Here is a 20,688-nt window from a genome sequence, read left to right as displayed (position 1 = left end):
TCCAATCGTCAAAGGGAGTGACTATCTGCTATTTGAATTTGATGCTAGAGAAAGACTTGGGCCTGGATACTAGGCATAGTTCGCTGGCGATGGGCTGCTGATGTATATACAATACGAAAACCTAAGAATATGTTTGGATTTCGAGTTGAGTTGAGTTGAGTTTTGATTTTAATTAGTTTATAATGATTGTATTATTGAATTATGAGAAAAAAGTGTGAAAAATAATAAATAATTGAAATAAAGTAATAATTAAGTAATGATTGTATTGTTGAATTATAAGAAAAAAGTGTGAAAAAGTAATGAATGGTTGAAATAAAGTAATGATTAAATAATAATTGTGTTGTTGAATTGAAAATAAGTAGAGTAGAGTTGAGTTGAATTGAGTCAAACACACCCTAAGTGTGCGGGTCTTTGATCCAACGTCAAGCGGAAGCTACCGTGTCGGACCACAGTGGCCTACCATGGGGCCCAGAGCTTATCTCCGCTCGGGTGTGGGCTCCAAAGAATATGAACCTTTACATGATTGGCCCATTAATATGATAGCTTGCAGGCCTTAAAACCTAATCCAGGCCACACTCGGACGGGCCGGGCCGGGCCCAGCATAACATACACAGCCCATAAGGCCCGGCAAGGCCCATATGTTGAAGAGAACTATTTGCAATTACGAGTTTCATTTAATGTATTGAAGCATGTTCAGACATGCATTATGTCTGCGTAGAACGTCCTGGAAGGAGGAATGAAAGTAAATATACAGTTCACATATATGTACCAACCTACTGCAGGAGTAATCGTATAATGATTCTAAGTTCGCCAACCTCCGGAACAGCTGAACGTATCAGAGTTTTGCCAGCTCCGTAAGTTGCTCCTGCACAACATATACACAGATGCATTCCATCAATAAAACCCCAGCATAAAACCGAAGAAGAATATGAGCGGAAAGAACAAAAAGCAGCTCGAGATCATGGTAAAATGAAACATACTTCAGTAACAAAGAAAGCGTGGAACCCATACGGAACCCTATGGGGTAACTCGACAACTGCAACAGGATCCGATGACATAGTCTTTGCATCAATCACAATTGCAAATGATTTTCTGCAATTATTCGTCGTGTCATATTATAATCCGCAGAGACATTTGAATCTCATGTAAGTAATCAACAGATAGCATGGTGCGAAAAGAAAAGAGAGATTAATATCTATTTGTACACAATATGTATATGGTCACTTGAGTAAAAAGAAAAGCACTGGATTGTCTATGCATTCTATACCGGGCCTTAATCCACCAGTGGCAACGGCCTATCATTCATTAGGAACAGAAATTCAGTTCGAGAGAGAAATAAGGCCTTGATTGTATGCATAATGTCACGGTGAGCAATCAAAAGAAAGCTGCAGTAAATATAAGGTCAGAAGGAAAAGAGAGTATTTTAACATACTATCATTATCGATGACAATCTATCTCTATGTTGTACTTCAAATGATGTGACACGGGTCGCCTCTATATTATGGCTCCACAACTCACTTTCTAATCAATTTGTATCCTCTCTTCACATTAGAAGACCATGCAACCTTTAGGCTGTTTATAGTTATGCCACAAACCTAAAATTATGCATAACAAACTGCTGAAGTATTCAAAGCGTAAAAATATACTTAGCAATGGTACTGACTCAATGAGCGAAAGGGAATAGAGAAATACCCTGTATTTTCATCATGCATAAAGAATATCAGATAACCATCATCTTCTTCAGAAGAGAGTCCAGATTCCCGGGGGACAAATATAGCCTCTGAACCAAATCTTCCCGGCCCCAAGTCAAAGACACCTTTCACATTTCCTCCAACTTCAATCTTTGTTTTACCTGTCTTTGGCTCAGCGTGAAGATCAAATTTTGCAATCCCAATGACCTTGGCAATGCTGTCGAGAATGGTGCCATAGACATATCTTTGTTTCCTGATGATCATGACAGTCAAAACCAAAGCAGTAAAAGTAAATAACAAATCAATATGAAAATAACGGATTAGTGTTCTAGAATTCAGTTATTTAAACACATCGCCGTGGTCTAGCAGCAACAATCTTGTTTATAACACTAGCCCTTTATGAATCACTTCTGAAAATGTAAACCCGAGCTCTCTTGTTATCATCAATGATAAATGAACTGCTTACCTGCCAGTGTAGCTCTCGTTAATCCTGGGAAAATCAACAGCGGGTGCAGATAATTTCTTCTGTGAAGCTAGACCAGTTTTCATGTTGAATCTCATTTCATATCTGAAGGAAAATCAAAGAGTTAGTTATTTTGCAAATAACTGATGAGTGGTTGGTTGGGTAGTCTGATCATGGCATCAGGGTTATCGTACAGTTCATTTCTGAAATTCTCAAGCTTCTCTTTGACAGTCCCATTGACCATATCCAGATCTGGATTCTCCAGGCGGCAGGTAATCAGAACAACTTCATCTTCCTCCTCCCAAGCATTAGCTGGCACACAGGCAAATATCCTCATGAGTTAACAACGAAACAAACTTAGGTGTAATCATGAAACCTTTCTTGCATGGTAGTAGTCAAATCCACGATACTAGCCAAATCCATAATAATTATAACAAGATAATCTAGAATAGCAACCGATAATAATCTAGAATACCAGAGGCTCATATAGATGACTTATAATACAGTTATAATACTAGCCTAACCCATAATAATTATAATAGCAACCAATAATAATCTAGAACACTAGCAAAGGCTAATTCATCTGTTCACATATGCAATATACATGCTCTAAATTTTCTCAACTTAAAAGAAAACAACATGACGCACCATTATGAAATATGAAGCAGTTTGGAAGCTCAAACCATCTGATTTCATGATCATTCTTCGCATACCGAGGGAGAATGCCAAAGCGGGATTTCTTAGTAGCATCAAATGTGAATATCAGCTTCTTCTCCTTTACCATTTCCTGATATTAAAAATCATTGACATCTTTAAGGTCTATATAAAAGCAAACTTGTAATCTACTCCCAAGTAAAACTAAAGCAAATGCTTATTACAGCCATGGTTTATCCTTGAAGAGGAACAGCTGAAGCAGGCAGTTCAGCGGGATGGTTTGGTAAGAAAAGAAAAGATTAATAATCACTTCAACGAAAATTAAAGGTTTAACAGTGACAGAACAATTCTCACACCTTGGGTCTGAAATACAGAGGGAGATCCATGAAAATGGCGTAGTTCTCAGTAATTGCAAAGTCATGCATCATTATGGGATCCGATATTGTAATAGGTACTGGATCATGCATATAACCATCCTTTGAAATAACTCTGTATGTGATATATGGAGGCATGTGTGAATAGCCAAAAGTGAACATTTCCCCTGCATCAACAGCCACAAAGTAAAAAACCTGCCCAGATATACATGACACTCTTCTATAGTGTAGCTAAAGGCTTACCAGTGAAAGGGTCAACCTTTGGATGCGCAGTGAATGAGTGTGATAGCCTCTTGTCATAGTCCAGCATTCCTAGAGTTTGAAGATCCCCGTCCTCCAAAACCTTTAGTACATCTGCATGATAAGATATAGAATATATAATTAAAAAAAATCAATCACCAGAGAAAATCAAGGGCAAAGCACAGCAATGGAAAAAAGATTGATATAGAACTCACGAAGAAGATTAAGTAGGTGTCTAGACCCTGAAAGTCCTTAATGAATTTAATGAGAGAAAAAAAAAGGGAACGTTACATGGTTTATCAGCCTCAGAGAGAGCTAATAGTTTTCCATGGTGATATATCAGAGCTGTATTGCCTGTAAGGAAGAATGAAGCAGTTACTTCACTCGATACATATTTTATTCTTTTCATTATTGAAATATTGTGCAAGTAAAACAGTGCAAATGGAAATCATACATCAAAACAGCTGCAATATTCCTAGAATACTTCTCAACATTATCCATGGTAACTGACAGATTAATACTCAATAAAGATTTCACAAATTATTCTGTTCCTGCTGATTTTAACCATACAATCTTACATCCTAAAGTAAATAAAAGTGAGCCTAACAGATTTTAATTTTAATTTTTTTTTATAAAAAAGATAAGTAACAGATAATTAGGTGGAATCAGCAACCGCCAGAAAAAGATAGCCAGCTTATAATAAAAAACTCCACTCCAAGATAAATTAAGGAAAATGCATGATACAGATGACAGATGCCTGGAAAATGTCACTGACTGGTCAATCAAAGCTAGGTTCTAAAAAACTTACCAGTTCCGGTTCCATATGAAACATCTAACACTTTCATTTTTGCTCTCAGCATTTGCATGTTTACCATGAATAACCCAAAAAACCCCTTGAGGTCCCCAATCTGCAAAGGCACACAAATCAACAGATAAGGTTTTTAAGGTGTAAAATTTCCTTTTCCCCATATCAGCAATAGTCATAGCATCAATGGCGTAAGCACAACTAAATGTATTGCCTCATAATTCACTTGAACCCTGTAACATGAGAATTAAAAGTTGTCTGTCCTGAGTCAAGCAAAGGCACTTCAATTAGATGAGAAAGCAAAGCATGAAGAGAGAGCTCTGGTAAAATTGATAGAATACAAGCAAGAGAACAATTAATGCAGTGAGTTAATAAAGAATAGAGCGACATACACTTCCGAATCACATAATGCTGCAGGCAAGGTTCATAAAGGTCAAGATAGATATTAAGTTCCTATTCAAAGCTATAATATCCAGAAAGTCATGATTTAGTCCTATACTTGGTCGGTAGAGAAACTTTAAACTGCGACATAAGTAGAAAGAAAATACAAACAAGAAAAGAGATGACGTATGTGAGAAGCTTGCGCCAAAGCTTTAAATAAGAAAGCTAAGTAGACAGCTGCTTTAAACTCTTAATCCCAAGGATTAGCCAGTGGTCACAAGTCATAACACAAACCTCCCTAGGCACTATAACAATTGGGTCTGATGGCACTCCCACTAAAAGCAAAAACACTTGAAGCCATTTCTACGGCCCATTTGTCAGATATTTACCTATGCATGTTTACAAGGCAATTTGCATTCACCGGAAGTTTACACAAACAGAAAATAGAGATTGAAGTGCGAACTCCCTAAAGGGGAAGTCGCCTACCCTATTGACCGCAACCTCTGTCTTTATTATCGCCAAATTAACAAAAAAGAATATGATCAATGATCCCAAATCCAATTATTCAGAGATGCAACTTAAAGGAATAAACGCATATAATATTAGATTCATCCAATGACATCGCACATATGCAATACCTTCATGAATTTAGCACCTCCAAAAAACTCCTCTTGCTTAAGCCGTGATGTCTTCACATAGCGAGAAACATATGTTGCTTTTCCATCTTTTATGCGCATACCATGAATCATTCTGAAAAATCACCAAAAACAAGAATTCAAGCTCAACCTTAAAACAAAATTCAAATTCTAACTGCACGTATAGTCATATGATGACATTGATAGTAATGGAACAACATCAAGACTGGGCATCAGGATATATTTCAGTATAATTTCCTGTCAACAATCTGCTTGTTTGCAATAGAACTGACGACAAGCCATCGTCATATATTTGCTGCAGAGACTCTTCTCTTGACAGTAATGAGATCGCATAGGTAGCTAAAAAGTTGACCGGTTAATTTTACTTTTAACTGTGACAGGGGCTCCTGCATCAACTGCTAAAACTAATTGTGAAGGTTTCAAGCTAATATCTGCTTGAGTAGCCAACAGATATACAATAACCAGATTAACTAGCAGAAAACACTCCCTGAGTAAAGTAGGGTGAAGGCAGCACAAATTGTACAGATGAGGAGGCAGAGTTTACTCACCCATCACCATCAAACCTGCACCAAAGACCAACGGAGAATCAGCTCCCCCAATTCCAGGAAGGATGATGCAGAACAGCACAGAAATATATTTCTAACAGAAGAAAACCGAGACAAGTGCAGTTGAATAATAATTGAACGTAGTAGTTGAGAGGACACACATAACATTCACAAATTTTACATACCAGTGGTAACCAGCAACAGGAGCAAACTTGGGATTCGGACCCACCCGGACGAATTCGCCGTTCAAGCAGTCCTGCGTCGTACGCAAACCCACGATCGTTAAGCACAACCGAGGGGGATTCGGCATAAAGCATGCAGCATCGGATGGAGACAACAAGGCAAACTGAAGAATGGAGCGGGACGCATGGTTTGCAGGAAATTTAGAATGTAACTCACGGGGAGGTAGCCTTCGACAGGGAGCTCGGGGACGGGAGAAGTCTCGTCGGGGACGGGAGCGAAGTTGCCGGATAGGTAGTGATGAGGCTGGGAAGAGTCGTACATGAGCTTGACGACGAGCTTCTCAAAGTAATCGATGATTTTGGAGGTGAGACCTTTCCTCGGCATAGGATCAACCAGCACGATTCCGCCGGTGCCGGGGACCTTACCGTCATCGTGCTTCGCCTTCTCCTCCATCTCCGCCATCTCTCTTTCGCTCTTCGCTCGCTCGCTCGCTCTCTGCCACACACGCACAAAAGGCTCGAGTGGGCTAGTCTCCACTCAGTCGCTCACCACTTAACTTCACGCCTTCTTTGTGGTGTGGTGTGGTGTGGTGTGGTGTCGCGTGGCGTATCCAACTCCAAACAAACAAACCAAATGAATGGAAATGGAGACGGAAGCGGAGTGTTCAGCTTTGGGTGATGATGATGATAGTTTTTGTCGCTACTCACTGACTTGGAAGGGAGAGGAGATGAGAGGAGAGTGGAGACGAGCAAATATTCTCCCAAGTGGTAAACTAAACTTCCTCTTTTTTTTCTATTTTTTTTTATACTTACCCCTCTTATTTTCAATTTAATAATATTTTTTTTTATTTTTCAACCACTTTATTTAATTTTTAATATTAAATTTTTTCAATTATTTATTATTTTTTTCGCAATTCAACGACACAATCATTACTTTATTTCAATTATTTATTACTTTTTTATAATTCAACAATACAATCATTATTTTTACTCAACTATTTATTATTTTTTCATATTTTTTTATGGTAATTCAACAACACAATTATTAAAAACAAATTAAAATCAAAATTTAACTTTACTCAACTCTAAAACCAAACACAACATTACTCATCCATGATAAATTTATAAAAAAATTTATTAGTTCTTACTCATTCAACTTTTAATGGGTGCTCAATATCTCATAGTTGGAGCAAGAGAGATTAATTCGGAATATCTGTATTTTCACTTGAAAGAGAGAGATTAAAAAAAAATACATGGAAAGAAGCTTGACGTCATTTGTCTCAAGCTCCTATGGACTCACTATATTTACTGTATATGGAGGGAGAGGAATGTTAGGATTTATCAAAGGCAAATCTCGTCACCAATGGTTATAACTCGGAGGATCCTTTTGGATGTGCAAGCGAAACTGTCCGTTCTTCCCCGTTTCTCATACAAAATTATACATTCTGTCATAGTGAGGCATATGATACTGCCCATAGTTAATTTGGCTTAGATTTTTGGGAATTCTAGATTTGATCGTTTTGTACGGGGTAAATGATGTTGGTCTCTGATGTAAATTCATTTTGTTATCAATGAAAGTTTCACCATTCATCCAAAAAAAAAAATACATGGTCAAATTTTATTATTAAGTGAACGCTCATTATATCATAATTTTGTTATTCTTGGCGGAGGTGACTATACAAAAAGTGGAAAGCGATTACATGGGATTGATTACAACGCCCAAATTGAATATTTATGTGCATGGTTGATGTTTATGTGCATCTTTTCTTTCTTTCCTTCCTAGCTTGGGCAACATGAGGAAAGAAGTTTGGTGTATGTTCGTGACATTTACGCTCCAAATTCATTGTTTTTGGTGATTAATTAGTTTCTGCCGGCCCCTTATATATATATATATATATATATATATACGTCATTGTCGAGGGAAAGAGACCAAAGAGGAATCGAAGAAGCGAGCAAGCGGCAGCGTTTGTGAAGCTGAAGGGTATCCCTCCCTCCCTCCTTTCCTCACCCTCACCCTCACCCTCGCCAGTGTTGCTTCTTTCTTCTTTTTTTTTTTAGTTGACAACTGTTCAAATTTAAGGCATAACAAAGAACGACAGACACACGAGATAAGCATAGTACCAGCATTGCAGATCTAACTGAATTAAATAAAATGGTTCGTCTATCATGATCAATGATCTTATAAGGCCGGACTGACTTGATTACTTATTGAAATCTGGCCCATCATCATATGCGACATGCTGCTAATTCAACAAATAGATGTAATACCACGGTGGATTAAAAAAAATTAGACCGTGTGATTTGGATGGATGGGCTGAATATAAATAACTGTAGAATGCGGCAAACATACTTAAAATTATTAATGTTTCCTCTCAAGGGACTGGACTTCTCCTTCACGTGACGTGCATGCACGAATGAATTCGGCCTGTACAAGTACAACACAACAGCATTGTTTATTATAAGCTAACGTTAACAACCAGCCTAAAAGCCTAACCCAGCCCAGCCCATTATAGTCTCTTCTTCTAACAAAGGTCAAATTGTTTGAATATTGGCAGTTTTGCACTTCCCTGACGACAAAAATAAATAAATAAACAATTCGTTATGAAATTTGCTTTCAAATTGGCTGCATTCTTCTTTTGGGGTTTGACTTCCAATTGTAGACAACGGGTAGCTATTATAAGGTAAATCTCTACTTTCTTTCTTTTTCTTTTTCTTTTTTTCTGTGAACAAATCTCTACTAATTTTATAAGCTAGGACTGGGAACTAAGCTAGAGGGAGGAAGAAAGAAAATTTGAAAATCAATCAAATAAGTGCACATACATATATATATATATATGCAGTTCACTATCTAGTTTTGGGTATAGCCCTATATTATACATATGCTCGTTGATAAAAAGATTTCCTTTAGCCCTATATTATACATATGCTCATTGATAAAAAGATTTCCTTAATTAAGATGTTTGTTTTTTGTAACTTCATATATGTGTATATATATATATATATATATATATACACGTACGCATGTTATGATCTACGTGCGACCATTTGGGTTGACCATACCACCACCATACATCAGGCAATTTAATTAAATATACAGATATAGGTATAGACACATGCATTTTACTTTTTATTTTTTAATATTAGAATGTTGAGGTCAAAATACATCTGTTTTGACGAGACGAGAGGAGCTAGCTAGGGATCGAATGATAGAGACATTTTCCAAATAGTTCCCAATTGTTCCAAAGTCACAGACAGTCAAAACATAAGGCTCTCCTATGTATAACAAATTAACAGAATAATATTAATTAGAAATATAATATAAGAAGCACATGTCAAAGGCCATTCCTAAAATAACCGCTAGGTGGCTGTGCACCCAACCTTTTGGAAAACAAATTTAATTAAGTTCGTGAAAAAGATGGATACTTTCCTTTATTTGCCTAACCAGAGCCTTGCCCCATTTATTTAATCCCAAAAAAAAAAGAAAAAAATCTTTATCCGCCTTGGACTTGGACTTTCTAGAATTAGATATTTTTATTTATTTATTTATTTGGGCGAATAGAGATACATGTTTTTGGTTCCAAGATATTCTGCATTTTAACGATCAATCAAATCGATTGTCATCTCTTTATTTTCCCTAATTAATAATGATCTCTGTGGGTGTCTTCATCATATCATACCCCTTTAGATCCCAGCCTTTTGTACATATTATATGTACATTATAAGAACCATACATATTAAGTACCATACCTACGAGCATATATTAGGTTAAATATCTCAAAGCTTCCAAACGTGGTTGTGCAACTTCTGTAAGAGCCTATATATACGCACACATTAATCGTGAAAATGGATTACGATATTATATAAAACTTAAGATAAATTAGCATGTGATTAGAAAATTATAATAATAAAGATTGGTAATACGTAACATATGAAAATATAAACACATATATGTATATGTTACGTTGATACACACACGCACATTTCTATATACCCCGAAGTCAGCGGAATAATTGAAAGAAAGAGGAAGGGGGAGAAGTCAAAGGTACGGCCGGGAATTCAGATGACCAAAACTTGGGATGGATATGTACATATATGGTTATTTATGCCATGCCATGAAATATCTATGTATGTTTCGGCAGACCTGCACCAAGTAACTAACTTGACCCAACCGCCAAACAGTACGTACCCTAATTGACTATAACTAACTCATTGATTAATTCACCAACATGAAATTACAATATGAATTATTATTATTATACTAGGAGGCCAAAAAAGAATAAAAAAATCGTATGATCTTCAACATATATATATATATATATATAATTTCTCCCTTGATTGACTCTTCTTTTTGGTTCCAAAACCACTGATCATTGATCAATCGGATGAAAAAGCAATATTTAGTAATTATCCACTTCTGATCACTTCTAGCCCCTCTAGCTAACTGTATATAAATATGGGTATGGGGCAGGTCTCCTACAATACATAACCATCCTCGACCTATTGTCTTTCTACATAACACCCACCTAGCCAGCTTAGGAAACACCAGAGTTACGATTATTATCACGAAATATTAATTACTTTGATTCCCCTTTTTTTGCGTGATAGTACTGATCGATCGATCGATCGAACATTTATCCTCTCCGATCTTAACCAAAGCGAATTAGAAACGATGACTATTAACTCGGCAGGAAGTTACCTTAAAATTTCATCAGCTTTGTTGGTCATCGCCATCTCCATTCTGTGCGGAGTTATTCCTACTTCTGCAGCAACTTCACCCGAGCCATTCAATGTGGACAATTACGGAGCGAGAGGCGATGGAGGAGATGATTCCGAGGTATGTATGACTGAATTAATACATATATATACGTATATATATGTACATCTATATATATAGAAGCTAAGCTACTAATTGCTAGTGTTCATTCATATGTTTGTACATACGATACAATGATCTTACATAAACTTTTCTTTTCCGGGAGGATAATTATAATACATTATTTCAGGCATTCATGAAAGCTTGGGAGGATGCCTGTTCTACTGAAGGCGGAGTGCTTCTCGTTCCGAAGAACCGAACCTATCACCTTAAGCCGATCACATTCTCGGGCCCTTGTAAATCTGGGATGAAAATGCAGGTATGCATGGCGCATATATATGCTAATAGAAATTAATGCTGATTATTTATGTTATATATGATCTGAGCATCAGGTCGGCATTATAAGATAAATTAGTCAGCGATGGTCACATTGATTTTTAGTTGACGGGATATCATTGCGTATGTGCTATATATAAATAATGCTAGATCTATGGGACGATCAAGGCATCGGTTCACCTGTCGGACTACGAAGAGGGCGAGAGACACTGGATCATGTTCGAGAAACTGAACGACTTTACAGTAGAAGGCCGTGGAAGAATAAACGGCAATGGAAGGAAATGGTGGCAAAGATCATGCAAAGTCAACAAAACCATGGTAATTGAAATGTCCTATATATATATATATATACGTATATCAATTCATTAATTTGAAATAATAAATCTCCTTACCAGTAATAATTTAAATATTTGGACATTCACTAATTTCTTCTCCTCTTGTCTTCTGATTATTTATCTGCAGCCATGCAAGGCAGCACCAACGGTGAGTTATCCTCCACACCTGGATTTTTCTCATTAATTGATCAATTTTGATTTCTTTTTTCTCTGATCATATATATACGTTGATAGTGTAACTCATAAATTTCATTTGCTTTCTTACTCATCTAATGATTTCTCTTTTCTTTGTAATATCATATATATAGGCCGTGACATTTTACAATTGTAACAACTTGAGAGTAGCTGACGTGATCATCCAAAACGCACAACAGATGCATCTCACGTTCCAAAAGTGCAAGCATGTGAAGGCGCTAAATCTGCTGGTGCATGCCCCAGAGAAGAGCCCGAACACTGACGGGATCCATGTCACAGATACAGAGAATATTCTGATCGAGAACTGCGTCATTAGGACAGGTTATAACCTATTAACTAATCATTATAAACATGGAAAGGCAGGCATGCATTCATACATTAATGAGAAGTTCGATATGTTTTCTTCACAATTGGCTTTTAGCTAGGTAATTAATTAAATAGCCACGTCTTGTATTAATATGCTATAATAACTTCTTCTTCTTCTTCTTCTTTTTTCTCTGAGAAAAAGGTTGCAGCACAAACACTACTACATAGATAAATACCTGAAATACAAGCGGTTTGCATTCCTTTATTTATTCATTTATTTTGGCTGAATCAAGCGCTTTCATTCCTGAGCGTTCACTTTCGGCAGGTGAAACTAAATTAATTAATTAATTAAAAAAAGATATTTTTGATATTATAAGTTTCACATTCAATCAATTTTAGTTCATAAAATTTAAAACTATCGAATCAGTCCTATACGTTTGCTCCATAAAACAATTTTGGTCATATAGGTTTTGAAGAAAACGTTTTTGGTTCTATAAGTTGACTTTCAATTAAAATGTGGTCTTATAAGTTTAGAAAAAGAAAGACATTTTTTGTTATATAAGTCATGAAATAGACCAAAATTTTCTTACGAAGCAAACTTAGAGGATCAAAATTAACCGAAAGTTAAACTTATATGACCAAAAATATCTTTTTTTCATTAATTAATTAAGTGAAACTTCATGTCAACACAATTCTTGAAACAGAAACTCAAACGCAAAACGGTACTGCCTATGTGGTGATGTTAATTAGGTTTCCAATTTTAACTGTTTCAGGAGATGACTGCATCTCAATCGTTAATGGGTCTAAGAACGTGTACGCAACGGATATAGTTTGCGGACCTGGCCACGGCATCAGGTATATCTATACATGTATTATAATGTATATAATCTCTAGCTAGCTAACTTCCATGTACATATTAATTTTAAACTTGATTACTTCTCATTCATGTACGTTTTTTTTCTAAATATATGAATATATGTATGTAATTTTTGCAGTATTGGAAGCCTGGGAGCCGACAATTCGGCGGATTATGTGTCGAATGTGTTGGTGAACAGAGCAAGACTTTCGGGAACCACTAATGGACTCCGTATAAAGACTTGGCAGGTATATTAATTAATTTTACATACATAATATAATTAATTTTTCTAATTTTTTGGGTAAATAATTAAGTTTTCTAATTAATAGTTGCATTCCTTTTTCTTTTTCTTTTTGACATTTATATATATATATATATATATATATCCATATATCAAGGGTTTTTTCCCCTCATATCATTATCAGTTATGGGAATTAATTAAAACTTTTTCTTTGCCTTAATAGGGTGGATCTGGTTATGCCAAGAACATAATATTCCAGAACATTTTAATGCGCAATGTGAGCAATCCCATAATCATAGACCAGAATTACTGTGACCAAGAGGAGCCATGCGAAGAGCAGGTAACTTAAGAATTGATTACGCGATATTATAAATTGATCCAAGTTAGCTAGACTCCTCTTCATATATATACATATATACATATATATATATATATATATTAACTAATTATAAAATGATTCAATCAACATATATACGGGTGTGAATTACATACGAAACTGGCATGCATGCGTGCAGGCATCAGCAGTGCAAGTGAGCAATGTAGTGTACAAGAACATCCGAGGGACAAGCGCCTCAGAAGTGGCTGTAAAGTTGGATTGCAGCGAGACACAGCCCTGCAAAGGGATTCAGATGCGGGATATTGGCTTCTCCCTCGTATCGGGCCGTGGGAGTGCCAAGTCTTTTGTTGCCAATGCTAAGTTCGCTGTAAACACGAACGTTATTCTCAATTAGTCAATAAGCAGTCGGCAGGATATACGTATGCTTGCATTCTTCGATTGCACGGGATGTCTTAATTACTCATTTACCAACTTAATTAGTTTAGAATATCGCATCCCGGTAGCTAGAAGCCGAGGAGCCATTTCTTCATCTGTTGTTGATTTCCTTGTAGGACCTTCTTTTAAAATTATTATTGTTATTAGTGAGATGGGGAAATTTGTATTTAGAGTAATTTAAATTGAAAAGCTGGTAGCAATGGCTCACACATTACATTGTGATGAGAGAGTAGTCCATAAATCAAAATTCATATTTTGTTTATATTGATGGGCTCAATCGTGTTTTGAAGTTTACTTGAAGCCCATGATATGCCCAAGGAAGAATGATGGGCTACAAATGGAGGAACTTGGACTGGACTGCACAAACACTCCAATTACTGACACCAGAAAACAATTGAATAAAGTTTATATATATATATATATATATATATTGGCCAAAAAAATTATATATATATAAGTTCACTAAAATAAAATAAAAAAAACAGAGAAGAGTTTATATATGCATTGAGACAATGGACTATGAACCAAATCCCTATATATCTTTTAGTTCTTCAGCCAAAAAAAAAAAACAAGAAGAAAGGAAAATTCATCTGCTTTAGTCCAAATATCGATCAGAATCTAATTTATGCCTTTTGACCAGTAATAACTAGTCAACTACCTGTGCGCTGCTGCATAGGCTTAATTTATTTAATATTATATTTATCAATTTATAATGTTCAAATGTAATATCAGTTTTATATATATTAATCACTCGATATTTTAACATAAGCGTCAAACTTATATATAAAATACAGATATCATCCTACTAAAATCGAAAATGCAATTTATTATATGTATAGATCATATAAGAAATATAAATGAATATTCCTTTTGGAAGGAAAATAGAAGTAATGATAAAATAGGTTCGGATTTGGGCACAAAAATATATTTATAACAAGCTGGTGGGGCCGTCGGCAACTTTTTTTTTGGGTAATCAGCCGTCGGCAACCTTTAATTATCAATTAATCGTTCTTAATTAATTCGTTTATGATCACCTTCAGTTCGGACAAGAATACCCACCAACCAAATTTTTTAAACAAACGAATATAAGTTTTGACCAAATGAATTAAAAGAATAATCATTGTGGCGGGGAAGAATCTTATTACTCTTAACTATAGGATCAACTAATCACTCTTTTTCTTGTAAAGCATGCAAAATACTTAAACGGACTAGTTTAATACACGTTCGATGCACAGGTTTTATTTCTTAATAGCAATTGCAACAATTTTCAAGTACTATCTTAATTTTAATCTTATGTATTTTTGTCTTTTCATTATCTGATTACTTTTTATAAGTATAATACGAGTAAATAGGTAAATTAATTACAAGACTATCTAATACTTCAATCCTAATAAAGATGTTATATCATTAAAGCAAATTCTACTTCATTTTATAGTAGTAGATTTTCAAATAAGTTGATTTATAAAGTTTTGAGTTCTTATTAAGTCATTTTATAAGAGATAAATGTGTTTTATTTTGGTAAAAAGTATAATTTCATTTAATTTATACAATAGCCTTTAAAATTTATTAATTACTCTTTAACTCATCAATATTAATTATCATAATTCATACTATTTTCCTTTACACTTTACACGTATTATGACTTCAAGGTACAATAATATTACATTATATATTATGTGGATTGTAAAATTCTATATTATGTTTATCTATATATTCAAATTAATTTACATTTCTATCCCTATTAACGCATAGGAAAAAAATGAAAGTAATATTTTTATTTTTTCATTATAATATCCAATTAACTTTTATATACCGCATACAAATGTGTCAAATTAATTATAAGAATATTTATTACTTTAATGGATGTTATGTTTGTTTATATATTCAAATTAATTTATATTTTTATCTCTATTATTGTATCTCATTAAATGTATAATTTCTCTTTCACTCGTGTATATTCGATTAGATTATGAAAAGGATGATGATATTGTCTGTTGAAATAAGTCCTCTTCTGCATTAATCGTTTTGCATGTATATATATTAAAAAAACAACAATAACAATAAATATCTAATATTAATAATAATATCTAATAACTTATTATTATTATTGTTGTTATTACTAATACGTGTATTTTTTTTATTTTTTTTCAGATCGTGAACTAGCTGGGGTGCCGGTTCTTAACCGACTTAACAGAAAACAGACACTGAAATATTGCTAACAGCCGCATTCCTATACCTATTTTAATATATACAGGAAGATGTTAATATATATCATGTATTCATCAGCAGATAGATAAAAGAAGGATATATAATATAAATGTGAAAGATGACGACTGATAAAGTGACTTTGGTTCGGTACTCAACACAAAATATTTTGAACAAAGGAAAAAGAAAACAAGGAAAATATATATATATATATATGGATTAGATAATGTGCGGAGGCACATATGTGATATATATCCGTTCATCCGTAAGTTATTCGGGATTCACTTAATTTAACCGTTGAACAATTTGAAGTTATAAGTAAATATTTGGAATTTTTACATAATTTAATTGTGTGTATCGGGCGTGCATTTTAACTATATATATGTGTGTGTATTATATAAGGAAGTGAAGGGACCTGTGGTGGCGAATGGGGAGCTTTTCCCCGCTCCGCACTTCCTTTTTTTTAATACAAAAGAAAATTTAATTGATTTCTTTTTTTTTTTCTTTGACTTTTTCATCGGTGTTCTTTAGACCCGTTTGACAAGATATCTGAAGACCTGATTAACCACTCAGGCTAAATGAGCATTAAGATTAGACCAACTATTTCGAGAAACATTTAATATAACGTTTAAAAAGAAAATTCTTCTTTTACCCAGTGATTATAAATCTAACTTGAAAAATATAGCGGATAATTCGATAAAACCCTCGATTAAATGACCATTCGCTGTGATCGGACCAGTGTATTTTTCCCAACTTTTAGCTAGAAATTATTCTTATAAAAAAATTACATCGAAAATGTTAGATGTACAAATTAGCTTACATGTAATATTTTCTTTTTCAAATTTTAAATCTATATTGTAAATTGAAACTCTCGGGTTCTTTTTTTGTGTACCTCTGGCATCCAAAAATCTAATGTAATAGAGCTCTACTATTTTATATTCAAGCTCGGGGTTCATCCATTAAAGGGTAAACATGTGCCAATCGTAGACTTACTCTATTCACATGAGTAAAACTTGATATCTTATTTAAGGATAAGAGATGTCGAATATTAAGAAAAACTCTTATCCCTTTTTCCTTTTTCTTTCACTTTTTTTTTTGCGGTGGTACGCCAAAGGCTAACACCGTTTTTGTAGGGTCGCCAACAACCTAATTAAAAAATTCTTTTAAACTTTCTCTATTAACATGACTAAAATTTAAGATGTTACTTAAGGATAATAAGCGTCAAATAATAATTTTGAAATTTATATAAGAAAAACTCTTAACCCCCTTTTCCTTTTCCTTTCACGATTTCTTTTTCTATTTGGGTAGTGGAGCGCCGAGGCCACTACTGTTTTTGTAGGGTCGCCAATAACTTATTTAAAATCTTTTGGAGCCCAGTCAGGTTAGTTTCGAAGAACCACATGGAACTGCTAAGTGCCGCGTTAGTAAATCCCACTTAATTTCAAAGCAAAATTGACATCGTAAAGAACGAAGTATGATCAATTTCAAATATAATCATAAAGGACTCTAAATAATTCAATTAATTAAGAACTATCAAATTATAAACAAGTTGCAAGTAGATTAGCAAAATTTATTCATAGATAATTATTTGTATCATCTATTTTGGTTGTATATGATACCTACGTTATCGTGATGGTGGTGGAGCCGCATCATCATGCATTGACCATTGTCGAAAGACCATTGCTTTAACATCCTTCGCCAGGTATCGTGATGGTCGAATGAATGTATCTACACCTCGTGTAGTCATATATACTCAGGGCAATTTTTGAAAAATAAATAAATTATTTTACACCAAGTAATCTACTTGAAAAAAAAGTAGAAAAAAATATAAGTAATTTACTTGAATGTGTCATATATACACTTTTAATTTCAACAAATGTATTGTAGACTCATCATGACTTTTTTGTCACATTAATCTTGTGTTTCGCTCAGACCAGCCCATATTTCGAGCACATCCAAGAAAGATAAACTTTTTTAGCTTAAATATGTAAGTTTTTATGTAACGTTAAATATGTAAATTTAATTCACAAGAAATTAGTCGCATCATTCACTTGACATGTATATACTCTTTCAGCTTGATCCAACTAAGGTTCCAATATATATATAGTTTGTGACGAGAGAGTTATCTAGACATGTATAGATGTATATATATATTTATATGTATATATACGTTGGCTATAGTAGCCTAGATTAAATTATGGTTCATATGGTGCTCATTGTCAAGGCTAGCTAGATGGAACCAAATTAACAAAGAAATTAATTCAACTAGGCAACATATGTTACTTGAGAGGTAGCTAGCAGATATATATATATATATATATACATATATGACTGGAATTATAACTTGTACTTACATGTATATGAAGAGGCCGGGAGGAAGAATCTAGGGGGAGGCATGACATAAGAAAAGAAATGCTTATAGGGACAAAGAGATGTGGGGACCATGCATGCACATATATATATATATATATTGTATAAATATATAAATATTATATGAATATATTTATTGATTAATTAAATTGAAGAGGTTACTCAGTCAATGAATATTATTTTTCTCTTTCAAAACTTCTGCGTCTTTTCTTTCTTTGAAGCTTCAAAGAGCGATATCGCCAAAAAGAATGCCTAGAACGACTAATAATTTATAGTAAATAGTGTGTTGATTGCCTATTGATTAGTTTGATATGTATATGAGAAAAAAATTTATTTACCTCCGAGCTTTAAGGGTGATAAAAGTTTATTCCTTGATATTTCAAAAGTTGTACATTACCTCCAACATTTATGTGAAATAAACGTTTTGCCCTCTCAGTTAAAATTCTGCCCAAATTCTGATGAAATCATTTATAATAATAATAATAATAATAAAGGGAAATCGGAGTTGTGGGTGGGGGAGTCCTACCAGCCACCCCACCCCCCTAATCGACGTCACCAAGGGATTATGTTCCTGCCAATGACGTTGATCAGGGGATGGGATGGCCGATTGGGGCTCCCCACCCTCGATTTCCAGAATTCCAGCCGGAATATTCGAAATCTTAATTTCGAAAATCCAAATTGGGATTTCCGTATTGGGAGAGCCCTCATCGGCCACTCCACCTCCCGAATCGACATCGATTAGGGGTTGGGGTGGCCGGCTGGCCTCCCCCACCCTCTACTTCGATTTCTTTCTTTTTTCTTTAGATATTATTATTATTATAAATGATTTCACTGGAATTTGTCGAAATTTTAATCGAGAGGGCAAAGCGCCTATCTCCCATAAAGACTGGAGGGTAACGTGTAACTTTTGAAAGGTTAAGGGGCAAACGTTCACCATCCTTAAAACTCAGGGGCAAGCTGCTTTTTTCTATATATATATATATATATATATATAGCTGGCTAGCTAGCCAGTTGATTGGAAACGGATATATACGTATCTAACTATGGATATAACTAATATGTGAGTATATATCATGCTGCGAAGATTATTACGAATGTCTTTTTTCACCACTCACATTATTAGGCAAACTTAATTAAGTATTAATTGGATTATGCCTTTTCTTTTGCCGTATATTAATTGAATTAGCGCTACATGTCACTTGTCACGTTTCTAGATTTTTTTAAATAGACCGATAAATATTAATTATTAGTTTCATTATATGTATCAATTACCTTTTTCTAGAAATTAAAAAGAAAATCACAAATTTAAATTTTTGGATGTTTATGTTCATCTAGGTATAATCGTTTTCTGCTAGCTCTCTACTGATTATAATATATTTGTATGCCTTTTGATGTTTGAATCGCTAGCTAGAAGCTAGCCATGATTAGAATCTTCAACGTCATCATTAAATTTTGGTTGATGATTGTTACTTCTTTTACCCATTATATGATGATGATGATGATGATAAATATTATTATCAATAGTATTTCTTTTTTTTCTTTTTTCCTTGGTCGGATCTCAATAGAGTGTAATTATTATTTTCAAATAACTGCAGAGAGGGGGAGAGAGAGAGACTTTTAAGTTTAAACATTATCTACAGAGTGCATACGGTTTGTATGCCATGTGTATAAATGTTATAATTTTTTTGTCCAATTATAAAGGAGGTTTATAACTTAATACAATAATAGCTAAAACTAAATAAAAGGATAAAAAGATCCCATTAACGAGTATCCAATCCCAAAACTCCATGGTTTCGAGTCCACGATGGGTACCGTGCATCTCATAAGTGTTCTAGATTTGTTACCATTCAACACACAAACATATATATAATGGAATTATTTGAATGTTTAAATTAGTAGTAATTGCTCGACCGAAAAAAAAAAGTTCAGTGGTAATTGATTGACCAAATCTCGTTCGCTCACGGGCGAATCTCTACTTGAAAAGAAAGATGTATAGTATATATGACATGAGTGGGATGCTAAAAAAAAATACAAAAAACAGAATCTGGTGTGTCGAGGGCTAAAGCAAATTAAAAATATATATATAGCAATGTAATGACATAATAATGCCTCTCGAACTCGAACCTAACTAGCTTTAACTGAAACGGATTATCTGATACCATCAACACGGTGATTTAGTGGTTAAACATCAAGCGCTCCACTTGAATATCACAAGTTCAAACTTTACTGAGGATGTAGAGCTTGTCACTATGTTAGTATATTATGAGA

The 20,688-nt window shown here is 34.4% G+C and overlaps 2 protein-coding genes across 4 annotated transcripts; one reads left to right on the top strand and one right to left on the bottom strand.

The window, feature by feature from the left end:
• Window positions 1–644: 644 nt before the first annotated feature.
• LOC116188776 (carotenoid 9,10(9',10')-cleavage dioxygenase 1-like) lies at window positions 645–6,658 on the bottom strand. Of its 3 annotated transcripts, XR_004152283.1 has the most exons (15): window positions 6,209–6,658; window positions 5,995–6,065; window positions 5,813–5,827; window positions 5,247–5,358; window positions 4,231–4,330; window positions 3,714–3,776; window positions 3,426–3,536; window positions 3,165–3,349; window positions 2,803–2,941; window positions 2,349–2,466; window positions 2,158–2,259; window positions 1,693–1,944; window positions 1,433–1,595; window positions 981–1,092; window positions 645–865 (listed from the first exon to the last, which is right to left on the bottom strand). XR_004152283.1 is itself a non-coding variant. In XM_031518250.1 (14 exons), the coding sequence occupies exons 1-14, from the start codon at window positions 6,452–6,454 to the stop codon at window positions 836–838; spliced, it is 1,656 nt and encodes a 551-aa protein (XP_031374110.1). In that variant the 5' UTR covers window positions 6,455–6,656; the 3' UTR covers window positions 645–835. The 3 variants fall into 3 exon arrangements, 2 of the variants coding, with proteins under 2 accessions (XP_031374110.1, XP_031374113.1); XM_031518250.1 differs by lacking the exon at window positions 1,433–1,595 and having other exon boundaries at window positions 6,209–6,656; XM_031518253.1 differs by lacking the exons at window positions 981–1,092; window positions 1,433–1,595.
• Window positions 6,659–10,604: 3,946 nt separating this feature from the next.
• LOC116192615 (polygalacturonase QRT2-like) lies at window positions 10,605–14,044 on the top strand. Its single transcript, XM_031521211.1, has 9 exons — window positions 10,605–10,825; window positions 10,995–11,123; window positions 11,291–11,458; window positions 11,603–11,623; window positions 11,784–11,991; window positions 12,750–12,831; window positions 12,972–13,080; window positions 13,297–13,413; window positions 13,589–14,044. The coding sequence occupies exons 1-9, from the start codon at window positions 10,661–10,663 to the stop codon at window positions 13,802–13,804; spliced, it is 1,215 nt and encodes a 404-aa protein (XP_031377071.1). The 5' UTR covers window positions 10,605–10,660; the 3' UTR covers window positions 13,805–14,044.
• Window positions 14,045–20,688: the final 6,644 nt, after the last annotated feature.

This window comes from Punica granatum, chromosome 1 (genome assembly GCF_007655135.1).
Source record: "Punica granatum isolate Tunisia-2019 chromosome 1, ASM765513v2, whole genome shotgun sequence".
NCBI classification, from domain to species: Eukaryota; Viridiplantae; Streptophyta; class Magnoliopsida; order Myrtales; family Lythraceae; genus Punica; species Punica granatum.
Note: the sequence above shows the minus strand (reverse complement) of the source record. Positions and strands in the feature narration are given on the sequence as shown.

Bases quoted from the DNA above. Each gene is read 5' to 3' on its own strand.
- LOC116192615 (XM_031521211.1), top strand. From the start codon at position 10,661: ATGACTATTAACTCGGCAGGAAGTTACCTTAAAATTTCATCAGCTTTG. The intron at 13,081-13,296 runs GTATATTAATTA...TTGCCTTAATAG, and splicing joins TCCGTATAAAGACTTGGCAG to GGTGGATCTGGTTATGCCAA. The intron at 13,414-13,588 runs GTAACTTAAGAA...GCATGCGTGCAG, and splicing joins AGGAGCCATGCGAAGAGCAG to GCATCAGCAGTGCAAGTGAG.
- LOC116188776 (XM_031518250.1), bottom strand. From the start codon at position 6,454: ATGGCGGAGATGGAGGAGAAGGCGAAGCACGATGACGGTAAGGTCCCC. The intron at 2,467-2,802 runs GTGCGTCATGTT...CCTGTGTGCCAG, and splicing joins CTGCTTCATATTTCATAATG to CTAATGCTTGGGAGGAGGAA. The intron at 2,260-2,348 runs GTACGATAACCC...ATTTTCCTTCAG, and splicing joins GAGAATTTCAGAAATGAACT to ATATGAAATGAGATTCAACA.